At 43.0% G+C, this 15,263-nt stretch overlaps 1 protein-coding gene across 3 annotated transcripts in view; it reads right to left on the reverse strand.

The window, feature by feature from the left end:
• Positions 1–1,772: 1,772 nt before the first annotated feature.
• Positions 1,773–15,263, reverse strand: part of LOC131246570 (uncharacterized) — a 41,056-nt gene continuing 27,565 nt past the window's right edge. For all 3 annotated transcript variants that reach the window (XM_058246835.1, XM_058246838.1, XM_058246840.1), the window contains 7 exons: positions 14,561–14,639; positions 14,393–14,478; positions 12,705–12,834; positions 12,466–12,598; positions 11,047–11,210; positions 3,297–3,495; positions 1,773–2,413 (listed from right to left, as the gene is read on the reverse strand). In XM_058246835.1, coding sequence (XP_058102818.1) covers positions 2,208–2,413; positions 3,297–3,495; positions 11,047–11,210; positions 12,466–12,598; positions 12,705–12,834; positions 14,393–14,478; positions 14,561–14,639 — 997 coding nt within the window. In that variant the 3' untranslated portion in view covers positions 1,773–2,207. The remainder of the gene's footprint in view (positions 2,414–3,296; positions 3,496–11,046; positions 11,211–12,465; positions 12,599–12,704; positions 12,835–14,392; positions 14,479–14,560; positions 14,640–15,263) is intronic.

The following is a 15,263-nucleotide window of genomic DNA, read 5'->3' on the forward strand; positions in this document are numbered from 1 at the left end:
CAGCTTCCAAGTGCTCAACCAACTCATCGACACACTAACCGACATGATTGATAAATATGTGCACAAATAAAGCACCAACAAATTCAACACCTAAGAATGCCACTATATAAAATTATATATAATATCTCTCTAAATTCGCATGGCACCGCTACAAATACTATGATTTTTAGCTAACTCCTTCAAATACAGTGCATCAAATTAACGAATTGGATATCATATAAACCCTACGACTTTTGGCTAATTCCTTCGTGCTGATGAGGCCCATCAAATTAATGGATTGGATGGCATATAAACACTATAGTGGGCCCTATGCAAAACGAATGGTGTGCATTTTACTCTAAACCAAATTTTAGACCAAGATGATAATTGGTATTTATGATTGCCCATGAGATACTCTCGAATTATAAGTCACAATTCTCCTAGTTGCATCAGTTCACCTGGACAGTCCAGTCGATGGCTCCTAGTTGGATAGGTTCACTTGGACAGTCCAGCTGGCTCCTAGTTCCATCTATTCACTTGGACAGTCCAGTAGATGATCTGAACTATCTTTGAAGTTTAGAACACATTTCATGGACTACCATGCACTTTGATTGGCAATCCATCCTTGATTTTGGCCTTATTCTCAACAACCATCCATTTTTAACTAACAAATAGATGGATCAAATTCTTGATTGGACTTATTTTTTATAAATTATCCCAAGTATTCATATTAGCCATTGATCCAATGGTTCATATTTGTCAGATTGGCATGATGTTTGCTTGGTGGCCCTTGAAATGTGCTTTGAACCCAATGAACAATCTAGATTAATGGATTGGACTAAGTGTCCCCATGCAACTAGGAGATATAGTGCTCTGGAAGCATTAGAGCATCTCTCACATTTAAGTGGACCATTTGAACGGTTTTTATTCTGCACCAACCCATATCGGTGGGCCCTACATCTCAAGTTTATGAGAAAACACATGACAATTAGTATGAATACAAGATAACGCAGAAAATCCCACCGATAATATGTTATCAGCTATCACAGTTCAAGAAGAATCCAATTTCCTACCACAGCCTGCGTGTGGAAATCTTGCAGTGACGGTCGTATGACATCCACTGTCCATCAGTTTCACAAGACCACGTTAGGACACGAGATGGAAAATCAAGCGGATCAAATACTCAAGTGGGTGACACCAGAGGAGAGAAAACAGTGGGATGGAAACGCCCACCGTGATCTATAGGTTTTATCTACACCGTCCATCCATTTTTCCAGATCATTTTAGGATATGAACTCAAAAATGAGGCAGATCCAAAGTTGAATGGACCACACAGTATTCCCCCCATTATAAACTTCTAGTCAGCAGCAGAAGTTTTTGGATCAATCTGATATTTGTGTTTTCCCCTCATCCAAGTCTATATGAACCTTATGAACAGGTAGGATGGCAAATAAACTTTGGTGAGTTAGTTTCATTATCGCCACAGCTTCCTGTGGTGCAGTCCACTTGAGCATTGGACCTGCCTAATTTTTAGACTCATACACTAAAATGATCTGAAAAAATGGATGTACAGGTGGGCCCCGCAGCCCACAGGAGCAGGACGCAATCCGCTTCCATCATCGAGAGCTGCTCATTAATCTCCTGAAAGGTCCCCTGAAAAGAAGACTCCCCACCCTTTCATCTCTCTACTACGGCCAATAGGCTTGAATAGGCTTGAATGTGTGAGACTTCGCTGGGCCATATGCGAAAATAAGGGCATTGATGTAATCAAAAACCACATATAACACCAAATGTGGACATGGTGGAATCTTTGCAAAAACTGATATTTCGCCATTACAATAATTTAAGAAAAAAACAAAATTGTAGAATTTCCAAAATTTTGGAAGCTGTTTCTAGCTGTTTCTCTTGGTTTGATTTATAATACGACCTTTCTCTAAGTATTGCTTGAAATCCAATTCCACGCATCCCTGTTTCATGCCACTCCAAACAGCCAAAAACCACCCTACATTTCATTCCTCCTTGATACTCCCAACTCCTGGCAAGTTGCTGCATTTCAACAATATAAAAAAACCTTCTAAATCATCGATTTCGCCGTCTCATTCATAGCCATGCGTCAAATGAGCAGACGTCTCTCAGTGACCCCAAGTTGCCAAAATGGGTCCGATAGGAAGTTCCCTGCATCGAGTCAGTTCCCAGTTCACATGGTTGAATGCTGAGAAGTGGAGAAATTACTGTTGGATGCTTGGCTTCTTCTCTAGCAAGGATGCCAAAAAGGCAGAGCATAGTTTGGTGAGGGGTGGAAGAACATGTGATGATCCACTGAATATAGTCTCCCATGGTTTATCTGATGGCACAAATGGGGCAGGTGGTACATGGTCTTTCTTCGCCTCAAATTCTGGAAGTTCACCGTAGATAGATGCATAACCAAATTGTCCTGCAATGGAATAAAAATAAAAATGAGAGGAATAAAAACAGTTAATTGTGTTAGCTGGAAGTATGTCTTGTTGTTTCAGGTCTCTTTTTGAAGCTCATACTCTTAAGAACATGTTTGGATGCTCAGCTGGACTGAATTGCAATAATTCAATTGAATATTGAGGACATGATAAAAAGGGAGCAGTAGCATTTTAAAATGATAGCCAAAATTGCAATTTCCAAAATTTCAAGTCCTAAGTCTAACTTGAAATTATTTGAATCATAATTGGGCACCCAATCCCTCATTATTAAGAATGGAGTTGGCTGGTCCCACTTGGATTATTTCCATTTAATTGCATTGAATTATTGCAGTTCAATTCAGTTGACCAACCCAACCAGGCTCAAGCCTTCTCTGTGGTGATTCGAGCAAAAACCAGGAAGAGACTCTTTTTTCCTTTTCCTTTTTAATTTGTTTGGTTACTAATTTTGTTGTTTTCTGTTCTCTTTTATCCAGTTCAGATAAAGAAAAGTGGCTTGCATTCTTGCAACCAAATCCATCTTCACAAGGACATTTATTAGTCCTAAGAATAGCTAAAAAGAACTAGTTTTTTAACCCTCTATGGTTGGAAGGAAGCTCAAAAGAAGGTGCTCTCATTGTTGTTTAAAACATGTTCTAAATTGATGTTATTATAATGGCCAAGGACCATCACAATTATGCAATGATAACAGGTGCGAAGAAAAAGGAATAATGTTAAAAAATTAAAAATTAAAAATTAAAATGGAAAAAAGAGAGAAAATAAAGAAAATAAAACCATTGGCATCACCATTGCATGATTTATAGTGGGGAAAAAAAGATACTGGGCAATAACATCTGAGCAAACAAAGAACAGTAGCATGGGCATCACCTGTTTCTTCTGGTGGGCCATCATTCTCCCGACGAATCATGCTCATCTGGTGCTCTTCTCTGCTGTATGGATCGAAGATGACGTATTCATGATTGCCATTTATATACACAAGCATTGCTGATGGTGCTAGTCCCTCAGAAGATGTCCTCTCATGAGGGGATGGATTGGGTGTCAAGAATGCAAGCCCACCTCCCTTTGCCTGAATAGAATAAATAGAAAATATAAAACATTGAGGAAAGATGTGCTTGATCAATTTTCTGCGGAACTGGCTTCGTCACATTAGAAGAAAAGCTCTGCTGAACCAGAAGTTCATTTACCAAATCCAGACCAGAGGTGGGAAAAAGTAAGGTTTTGGATCACAGTTTTCAGTCTCTAAATTTTGAGAAATATATGATCCTCTGCTTGAGAATATGAATAGAACCCTCAGGCCCCAAGTTTTTAAAAGGGCTGACGGTTCAGACAGTCTGCTGGGCGCCCTGATGGACCATTTGACTGGTAATCTGAAAATGGGAAGGAAAAAAACAATAAAAAAAATGCAATAAAGATAATGGTCTTCAGATACGCGAGAATAGTCGGATATTAGATGGCTAAGATCTTCCAATGTGTGATTTTTTTTTCAAGAGCATGATAGGTCCATGGTTGGGGCCCATCAGATCATTGGTCAGGATCACTGAACCATGGGCCCCAACAGTGCAAATTCCGTGGATACTACACATATCCTCAGGTTAGGAAGATATAAATTGATGCAGGACAATTAACCACTTGCTCTAAAAGCTCGAATTGTTAGAGTATGGCGAATTAATCCATTTATCTCATAGCCCAGGCCCCACATCTCATGGGTTAGGACCTCGGCCAAACCCCCTTCATAGGCCCCAAATCACATAGGCCTCCCACCCCGAGTGTGTCCCCGCATCCCACGGGCTACCCCACTCGAGCCCAGTATGAAATGCACATTAATCACCCTTGGTAAGGAGTCTCGAACACGAGACCTCCCCCGTGGGCCCCAAATCGCATGGGTCACCCACCTCAAGTGTGCCCCTGCATCCCACAGGCGATCCCACTTGAGCCCATTCTGAAAATGCCCCTGCATTAATCACCCCCGGTGAGGAGTCTCGAACACGAGACCTCCCGCTCTGATACCAAATTTGATGCAGAACATGAATTTAAATATGATATGCAAGATTTCAGGCTTAGATCATACCAATTCAGAAACAGTCGTACAAATTCCACATCTCACATGAAAATCCAAACATTCAATTAAAGGGAATCTATGCGGGTATAGGCCTACACACGTTAGAGCTGGATCAGTGAAAATTATGAACCAAACAATACTCAAAGGGAAATAGAAATTAACCACACATGCATAAGAATCAGTCCCTAATCCAAGGGATTCCCCAATCTCAATTCAAGGAGCCCTAGGGTGAGAAAATTGACAAATAACTTAGGAAAAACGTAATCTAGAGCTAGGATTTATGAAAAACGGCTATGAGAGGATAAAAACTTGAGCCAAAAAATGATCACGCGTGTGGACAGCGGGCCTAGGGCGCTCGCACGTGCGCAGGTACCTGGCCGCACGTGCGAGGGGGCATCGATTGCGGAAAAGCTGTCCTTGGCCCTGGTCGGCCAGGGAATGCTCCAAAACCCCGAAGTTTCGGGTCGATCCGAGTTACGGCTTATGGCTCCGCCGAAGTTTCAACCCTCCTGCGGGCCGAAATCTGAAAACTTGCTGTAATGAAGAAAACTGATGCAACAAAGGACGAATTCGAAGCACGGATGGTGGTAGAGATGGAAAAAAAATGATGGAAGATGGGGTGAATCGGGATCGATGTGGCTTCGCACCACGGTAGTTAGCCCTTCGAAAAGGGAGGGCTTTGCACCCACTTTTGAATTCTTCCACAACTCACGAAGAGAGCAGAAAAATAAAGCAGGATTTTTTTATTAAACTTGAATGAATGAAAAGAACTACAAGAAGTGCCTATTTATGGGGAAAATCCTATACCCCAAAGCTCGCACCATGTGCGCAACCTATTACTTGGCGGTGAAGTAAACTAAAATAAAAATTAAACAAAGAAATTCAAAGCGTTCACGATGTTCTAAATAATAACAATAAGCAAAACCTAAAATATGACATCAATCCGACCAGTGGGCCACGATCATGAGGTCTCATGATAGGCTTTTCTTGATTATCGGGCCCACCCTTTTGAACCAAAACTTCATCTTCTAGCTAGGAGGCCTTCCCTGGACGTCATCATCGAACCAGATCTATGGTGGGGCTCTCCTGCGTACGTACGTGTGTAGGGGGGGTGGCGTGCGTGCGCGTGTAAGCGGCGTGCGCACGATGTCTTCATCAACTCTCCTCGGCTGCGAAGATTTCGCCACTGACGAAATAAAACTCCTGAACTGCTCCAAGATGTCAAGATCATGTCTCTGAAGCTCCTCCTCAGTGAGCCACGTGTTGTCTGAAGTTGGGCGTGACTTCCATTTGACTAGGTACTTCTGAAACCCGTCATCTGACGTGGAAACTATCTCATGGTCCAGGATATCCTCTATTTCCTCTTTGGGTGTTGAAGGCTAGGTATGGGAGGCAGAGGCTGGAATGAAAGGTCGGGAAGAGGCCATGGATCAAAGGGTAAGTCTGGGGAATCAGGATGGATGGGCGAAGGGTCGGACAAAGTATCAGTGGGTCCCTTAAAAGCAACTAGATCCTCCATATTGAATGTGGAACTAATTCGCATGGAAGGTGGAAGATCTACCTCATACGCATTGAGACCGTTTCGCTTTATAATTTTGAAGGGCTTAGCACTACGCGCGTGTAACTTACGAACGGCCCCTGGAAGGTACCGCTCGGGCCTGATGCAGACCATCACAGAGTCCCCAATATTGAACTCTTTGAAACGTCTATGTCAGTCTGCAGAAAATTTGTAATGTTCATTACTAGTAGTGATCTTTCGCCTGATTTCTTGATGCAATGAATGTATGTGATGTGCAAAAGACTCTGCAGACTCTGATGGCCTATGGGACAATGATATGGGGATAAAATCAATAGGCTTCCTAGGCTTGTAACCAGTAACGACTTTAAAAGGACTTAGACCTGTGGACCTATTGACAGAACTATTGTATGCAAACTCGGCTATGGGTAGTATGGCGTCCCATGCCATGGTATGCTCCCCCACTAAATATCGAAGTAAACTCCCTAAGCTCCTATTAACCACCTCAGTCTGCCCATCGGTTTGAGGGTGGTAGGAAGAAGAAAATTGGATCCTAGTATTCATCATGTGTCATAGTATCTTCCAAAGGTAACTCATGAATCTCATGTCACGGTCAGACGCTATGGTTTTTGGTAACCCATGCAGTTTAACGACCTCACTAAAGAACAACTTGGCAACATGAGATGCGTCAGAGGTCTTAGAACAAGGAATGAAGTAGGCCATTTTAGAGAAACGGTCCACGACAACAAATATGGAGTCATGCTTTCGAATAGTCTTGAGAAGTCCAAGCACGAAGTCCATACTGATGTCCTGCCAAGGGATGAATGAGACTAGCAAAAGTGTATATAATCCTGTATTCTGTTTCATCTGCTTTGCCAGTTGACAAGTACGGCATTGCCCTATAATTTTGGTCACGTCTCGCTTGAGGCTTGGCCAATGAAATCTATCCTCCACTAGGGCAATGGTCTTGTCACAACCGAAATTACCCGCAACCCCCCCTGAATGTAACTCCCAGACAAGAAAATCGCGAAGGGAGGTGTGTGGTATGCACAAGCGGTCACTCCTAAACAAATATCCGTCCAAAATCAAATATTCAATGTTAGCTCCTAACGGACTCTCTAATAAAGACGTATACACAACCTTAAAATCTGGACACTCGGAATAATCTTCTTTGATGCGCTCAAGGCTCGTAACTTCAACGCTCATGGAGTTGAGTAATGCGACTTGACGACTCAACGCGTCGGCAGGCTTATTCTCTACACTGGCCTTGTGCTTAAGCACAAAAGTGTACTCTTGAACGAATTGAACCCACTTGGTGTGCCTGGGGCTTAATTTCTTCTGAGAGTTCAAGTATCTCAAGGCCTCGTGATCTGAGAACAAGACGAATTCTTGCGGTAACAGGTAATGTCGCCAATGGCGTAGTGATTGCACTACCGCGTAGAATTCCTTATCATAGGTGGAATATCTTTTCTTCGCCTCATTCAGTTTCTCACTTAAAAAGGTGACAGGGTGCCCTTCTTGGCTTAGTACTCCTCCTATGCCGACTCCTGACGCGTCACATGTGACTTCAGAAGCTTCTGAAAAATCTGGAAGTCGCATGACTGGAGCTTCGATCATCTTGACCTTTATCTCCTTGAAGGCCTTCGAGGCGCCCTTTGTCCATTGAAACTCTCCTTTTTTATGCAGTCCGTGATGAGAGCCACAATGGAACTGAAGCCTTGAATGAACCACCTATAAAAAGTGGCTAAGCCATGAAAGCTGCGCACCTCATGAATATTGCGGGATTCAGGCCAATTAACGATGGCCTTGACCTTCTCGAGATCCGCCGATACGCCCTCAGCTGACACAATAAAACCTAAGAAGATCACACTAATAAACAAGAACGCGCACTTCTTTAGGTTGGTGTACAATTTCTCGACCCTAAGGATCCCATAAACCTGCCTCAAATGGTTGAGGTGTTGCTCCTTAGTTATGCTATAAATCAAAATATCATCAAAGTATACGACCAAGAACTTCCCCATGAAGGGTGTCAACACTTGGGTCATCATACGCATGAAAGTGCTTGGGGCATTAGTAAACCCAAAAGGCATAACTAGCCATACAGCCCATCCTTCATCTTGAAGGCCGTCTTCCACTCATCACCAGGGCGTATACGGATTTGGTGATACCTACTTTGAGGTCAATTTTTGAGAAGATAGTAGCATTGACCATCATAGCTAGCATGTCATCAAGACGCAGTATGGAAAACCGATACTTGACTGTGATTTTGTTGATGGCCCTACTATCGACACACATCCTCCATGTGTCATCCTTCTTAGGTGTAAGAAGGGCGGGCACGGCACACAGACTCATGCTCTCTCGAATGAAACCCTTCTTTAGGAGTTCATCAATCTGCCTCTTCAACTCAGCATGCTCCTTTGGGTTCATTCTGTAATGCGGGAGGTTTGGTAGAATTGCCCCAAGGATTAAATCAATGGCATGCTGTATATCCCTCATAGGGGGAAGCTCATTCGGTAAATCATCAGGAAAAACATCACGAAACTCATGTACTACCTAAGTGGCCTCAGTGGGTAACTCTATGCTAGTCTCTGGTACACTCTCCCTAGCCACAAGGGCGTATATCATCGAGTCCGCCTCCGTCTCTCGCTAAAAGTCTTTGGCATTCAAAATATGGAGCGGTTTGAACTTGGACTTCGACTCCTTCACTTCTTTTGGGCCGCTCATACCACTCTATGGTGAACTCTTTTCCAGTTGTATTCTTGGGTGACAGGATTTAGCTTGACCTTCTTGCCCTCAAACCAGAATGTACACACATTTGAACGACCAAATATAGTAACATCCCTGTCATAGAGCCACGGCCTACCCAGAATGATATGGCCTATATCCATAGGAACAACATCACACCAAATTGTATCTTTATATGATCCGAACTAAATAGGGACAAGACAGCGGTGTGAGACTGGAATGGATGTTTCATCAACCCAGGAGACTCTATAGGGCTGAGGATAGGCTTCCAACTTCAAGCCCAAGCGACTCAGTGCTAATCGTGCCACGTTGGCACAACTACTACTATCCCCGATCATTTACAGCTCTTTTCCCCACATTTTGCATAAGTGTAGAAGATCGTGTTGCAACACCAGTCATCAGTGTTCTTGGCTTGAGCCAGGGCGCAACGCACAATTGCGAAGGTCACTCTTGTGCTCCCACTTCCTCATCACTAGGGGTTTCGACTGACTCATATTCCTCCTCACTATCATTCTCTGGGGGCACTACTTCTACTTGTCCATCAATAAGGAGTACTTTGGTGCCCTCTCTCGTGCCACACTGGTGAGCAAAATGACCAAATCCCTGGCACCTAAAACACCTAGTGGCCCCACTTCCACGTGAACTAGACCCGACAATCTCTTTATCCTTATCATCCCTAGGTCTGGGCTGAACATTAGGGGAAGGTTTGTTTTGCAATCCCGTGTTAGGTCTAGCCCCAGAGGGGTTGACCTTAGCACCGGATTTCCGAAAGTCAAACAGCCTTCCCACAGATGTTTTAAGGTATTGCTCGACATCTAACACTACTTGGTACAATTGTTCAATAGTGTCTATCTCTTTGGTGAGCAATTCTCTCCTGATGTCAGGACGGAGACCCATTTTGAAACGAGCAAGGGTAAGTACTGGGTCCTCATCAACCTCACAGCGGGTCGAGTATTCTTCAAACTTCTCGATATAGTCCGCAACACTCATGGAACCTTGTCGAAGAGACTGCCACTCCTCAATCAACCGTAAGCAATAAGAGAAAGGGAGGTACTTTTCTTTAGGCGTTTCTTTCATCTATATCCAATGAACTATTGAGAGTTCTCTCGCTCTTTCTTTCTTTCGCTCAACTGTCACCCAAAACCTCTTTGCTTGACCCACAAGCTTCATCTTGGCGAATCGGACTCGTTGAGCATCTAACATATCATACCACTCAAAATAGTGGTCCATATCCGCCAGCCAATCTATAAAGGCTTTAGGGTCCAAGTGGCCATCAAATGTAGGGACATCTACCCTAACTCCCTTGAAGAGTTGTGCATCTGGGTCATATTGATCATGATGTCCCTCACGGGGTAGGTGCACAGGTACGCGCCCATGACCAGCTCCTTGTCCTAGCCTCCTGACTAACTGCCTGAGACTGGGCATCCTCCCCAGTGGTGGGGTTTGCCCTGAAAGAGACCTTTATTTCTTCAAGACGTTTATCTATGCGTTGTTCTCAGTGCTTATTCAAGGACTCAACCGGTTGGGCTAACTTGGCCACTGTTTCTTGCAGTTGCTCCATATTTAGTGTGAGGTGCAAACCGAAGCCATGACCCATACGTGTGGGCATACACTGACTTGCTCAACCTAAGGACTTGCTACGGCAACTATATGCGTCTAAAAACTAAATAGCCCTACGAGACTATATGAAGGAGACTACACACCGTTACTAAAATTCAGCTATATATGATGGACTGAATGCATGAAGGACTCAAACAAACTAAACCCTAAATATGTGGTGAATTTCCCTACAAGAACTCTAGGCTCTAATACCAATTTGATTTAGGACAATTAACCACTTGCTCTAAAAGCTCGAACTATTAGAGTATGGCGAATTAATCCCTTTATCTCATAGCCCAGGCCTCACATCTCATGGGTTAGGACCTCGGCTAAACCCCCTTCGTGGGCCCCAAATCACATGGGCTTCCCACCCCGAGTGTGTCCCCGCATCCCATGGGCTACCCCACTCGAGCCCTGTGTGAAATGCGCATTAATCACCCCTAGCAAGGAGTCTCGAACACGAGACCTCCCCCATGGGCCCCAAATCGCATAGGTCACCCACCCCGAGTATGCCCCTGCATCCCACATGCGACCCCACTCGAGCCCAGTGTGAAAATGCCCCTGCATTATAAATCCTCCTAAATTTAATCCAGTGAAATGGATACAAAAGATATTCAGAGCACCAAAGAAACCACAAAGCAGAATTTTCTAGAGTCAGATGGTCAGTGTGGCAAATCAAAGCCTGAAAACAATAATACCTTCTTCACAGACCAAGTCGCTATAGGAACGGGATCTTCCGGATTGAATAATAAAATTACCCCATCTCCGCCATGTGCAGTTTCATCAGCTACAGTCTGTTTGCATGATTTGGGAATGAGGGCCAGAACAGCAAACTGAGAACTGTCTGTATTGCAGGCCACAGCTGCAAATAAAGACGGGGAGTGAGTTGCCAATAAAATAGGTGGAACCATGCAAATCATATCGTTACCACAGAAGTAAACAAGAAAATAAGGAAAATAGAGTGAGAACATGTGTGCTCGATATGTGCAATAAGTCCTAAATCTCGCAAATGGATGATCAACAATCAGAAGTCCAAAACATAGCCACAGTGACAGAAAAGGGGCTGGTGATTGGTACAGGTAGGCAATGGGACCAACACGTGCTACTACAATGCACTTCCCTGCTCAAATTTACAGCAACAGACCAATCACAGACTTCAAATGGTCCCACCCCCTTTTCTTTCTTTAGAAATCACAGAAATTTATTACAAGGACCCAAAGGGCCAGCACACAACGAAAACAAAGCCACGGCCCACAAAAGGACACAGAGGGTCATCAAATTCCCTTTGATAAATGAACTGTTTATCAGAAGGAAGAAACACAAGGTTACACCACCAGATTCGACCATTCCAGCCCCATCTCATTCTCAACAGCAGACATGCCACCCATGTTTTGAGATAGCGCTGCCCATTCAATCACAAAACCTTCAGGTTTTCAATCAGCATAGTTGGGGGCATCTTGGCATCCTTCAAGATCTCTCTCTCTCACACGCACACGCGTGCCCCCACACACAAGTATTGCGTCTTTCCTTTTCCACTGATTGGGCTATAACACCTACAAAAATTCCCCTTCGAAGGATTCATTGCTGGACCAAGATATCTTGGATCCCACAAGGAAAAACTTCCAGAGCATTCCCTATCGGGCAGCAAATCATCCCTTACACTTACCATGTCTCGTAAAGAATTCATTAAATTTTAAAATCATCATAATTAATTGACAAATGTCACTATGCATTTAAGAAATTACACAAACTTCCAAGAGTTCTTCCATGCTCACATGCACCTCCATGTGCATCGACACATACCAAATTGGCATTTGCATAAGACTTACGTGCCGTGCATTGCACAGTATAGATAACCTGGCAGAAATATCCCACTAATCAGGCGAGCTACAATGTACAACAAATGTGGATCATTGAAATTTTGTTTTTTTCTTTAAAAACAAAACATGTCTATGAACATGTGGCCCGTCTGATGAGTCAAGCAAACTGATTTTGAGCCAGATCCACATACACATGATGAAGTGCAGGGGGGTTTACCAAAGCCCAGCTTTCTAAATCATTCTCTGTTTCCTATAGAAATCAAGAATCATGAGATGAGTGACAGTCAATCAGCATACCTTCTGCAAGAAGTTTATACGACCATGACATAGACAGTTTTGACATGCTCCAAATTGCAAGCTGTGGTTTTGAACCTTGAGATACTGATACAAGATATTCTGACTTGCCGATGAAAGAAAGTGCTCTGATTGGCTGGAAAACATGATATTCAAGCTATCAACACCTTGTTTGATATAATGCTAACAAAGGTCTTCTTTGCACACACAGCACAATTAGATAAAGATATTCAGAGAATCACCATGAGAGTCTCTCCAATTACAGCTACAAGAACATTCTTGTCTGGGTCCCACAAAGTGACAACATCTTCTGCAGCAACAGCTAGAACAGAGCCATCGCCAGAAAATGCAGCAGCTGTCATTGGCCTTTTCCTGCATGAAAATCAAGTTCTCAATCAGAACGACAGCTGGAGCTGTAATGGCAAAATAATTCTTAAGTGGGATAAGAAAACCAGAGAAGTTTAATTCTGATTCAAGATGAGAACTGAGAAGATAAATGTGAGTGAAACCAAGTGCAGATAGGAGCAACTTTATTTAATTTTCTGTCTCTATTGAAGTATCTTCCTAAGCTAGGTAGGAGCTTCGGTTGCGGGAGGACATTATTTTAGGTACGATAGAAGACAATCGAGGCACTCTACAAAGATAATAGTATTCTTTCAACCTTTGATCAAATGAAATCCATGTGATCCAGGTGATTCACATGGCTAAAACTCACTCGAAAGACTAAAGCTCATTCATCTAATGGCTATAACTTTCACATGGAAATGGCATTTAGTCATGGAGGAACTAAGTCCTAATGCATCCGGGCATGAGTCCTAATGCATACTTGGGCTGGTAATTTGCCAGGCTTGGGCCAGGCAAGATCAACATTTTGAATAGGCCAGGTCCGGTAAGCCCACCCCAACCAGTTCAAAATCTGGGCACAAGACCCACCCATTGCCAGGCTTAATGCATACAGGCAGGGCTAGTTCAATGACCCAGACCACTGATCTGATTGGCTGCAATGTGGATGGGGTTTGATGCAAGGCTACCTGATCGCCACAAAAAGGGGCCAATATTTATGCTGTCTGACTGAAGGGAAAGCCATCTGATTGCCCCGTGTCACCAACGATCCCAATGATATTTTAGCAGTCCAATTGGATGGTTCATACACGGACTGTGGGACCCACGAGGCCAATGGTTAGCTTCTTTTCTTTTTTGAAAGATAACGATTCTAAATTGATAAGAGGAACGGATTACAAAAGAAGTGGGAAATCGGCCCGCTGAGATATCGAGCAGATTACCCACCTAAAAAAGACAAATTACAACCCTTTAGAGAAGCAACATTAGAGGCCCATTCCACCAAGAGGAATTTCACCCTATTAACTAGAGAATCTGCCGAGTTTGAAATATCCCTGAAACATCTCCCATTTCTTTCTTCCCAAACTGTCCACCAAATAGCGAGAAGGGAAATTCTCCAAATCTCCTTTCTTTGGTTTCCTAAATCAGTACCTTGCCACGCTGAGAGAAAACTCTCAGTGGATGAACCATCCAATTGGAGAAGGGACATTCTCCAATGGTTAGCTTTTATGGGCCCTATATGCAAACAGTAGACAGAAATTCTGGGCCAATGTATAAACCAAATGGTCAACATATATCATACAGCTGTACACAGGACTGTATGGTTAAGCATATAGTCAGTTATGTGACAACTGGATTTCTTTGATTGATTCCTATAATTTCTTTTATTGCAAGTTGGAGATATTTCAGGAATATTTTATTAACGGAACCAATACGGCCTAATGGGCCACACAGACAATGAGACAGATATACCAACAAACAAGAAAAGCATTTTTTATTTTTATTTTTATTTTTAAAATCTTTAAATGCTGTGAATGGATTGTAATAATCATTTTGGGTTAGACCAAAGAGGTGAGAAGAGGGACTATACTTGTATGAACCAACAGATTGGCATCTCCAACCAGATTTCTGAGCTGTTTGATCTGTTGGTTGAATGTCATAACTATGACCCCAGATCTGTAAAAAGCAACTTGCCAAGTTAAGAAGGGAGACTATGGATATAAAGCTAAGCACCGAGGAAATGAATGAGCTAGATTACCTTGAAGTCACAACCATAAGAAGAGCTCACAGCCATACTCCGGGCGGGATGAAATGCCAAAGCCGAAATTCCTGCATCACTAAAAGTAGACAGAAAGAGGGTGCAATTCAGAACAATACAGAAATATTTATAACTAGATCATATAAATTGTAAAGTGGCACTGAGCACTACTATTCTAGTAATTTTGTATCAATTCTCTACAACCACGGGCATGATTGCATTCATCACACAAACATACACACTCACAATGCCTCATTTATAGGAAGTCCCAGCAAATAGGTATCAGATTGCAGCAGTACATTATCAATGGTCCTAAACCTTACCAAAAGTGAGTTGGCTCATCCACGTGGACTTGGATTTCACTAGACAATGAACAGAGTTTTCCATACAACGTGAAAAAACACCTAACAAAAACCAGGAAACCAGTCTCTCAAGCAGAAAATCCTCTCCCAAGAAGGCAGAGAAGTGCTTCCAAGCCCGCCCGACCTCCCTCAAGTACTTCCAAGCCCACCTGCCTGCCCTCTCTCAAATCTCAATCAAAACTAATTAAAAAAGCAGAAAATTAACAATTACACTTGTGAAACTAATCCCTAACTAAACTTGTGATTACTGTAATCACAACTAATCCTCAACTCTTCAACCAAGCTAACTAATCTAACGAACAAACTAATCATACAAGAAAATACCTCAAAGACCCCTCACA

The sequence above is a fragment of the Magnolia sinica genome, chromosome 1, assembly GCF_029962835.1.
Source record: "Magnolia sinica isolate HGM2019 chromosome 1, MsV1, whole genome shotgun sequence".
NCBI classification, from domain to species: domain Eukaryota; kingdom Viridiplantae; phylum Streptophyta; class Magnoliopsida; order Magnoliales; family Magnoliaceae; genus Magnolia; species Magnolia sinica.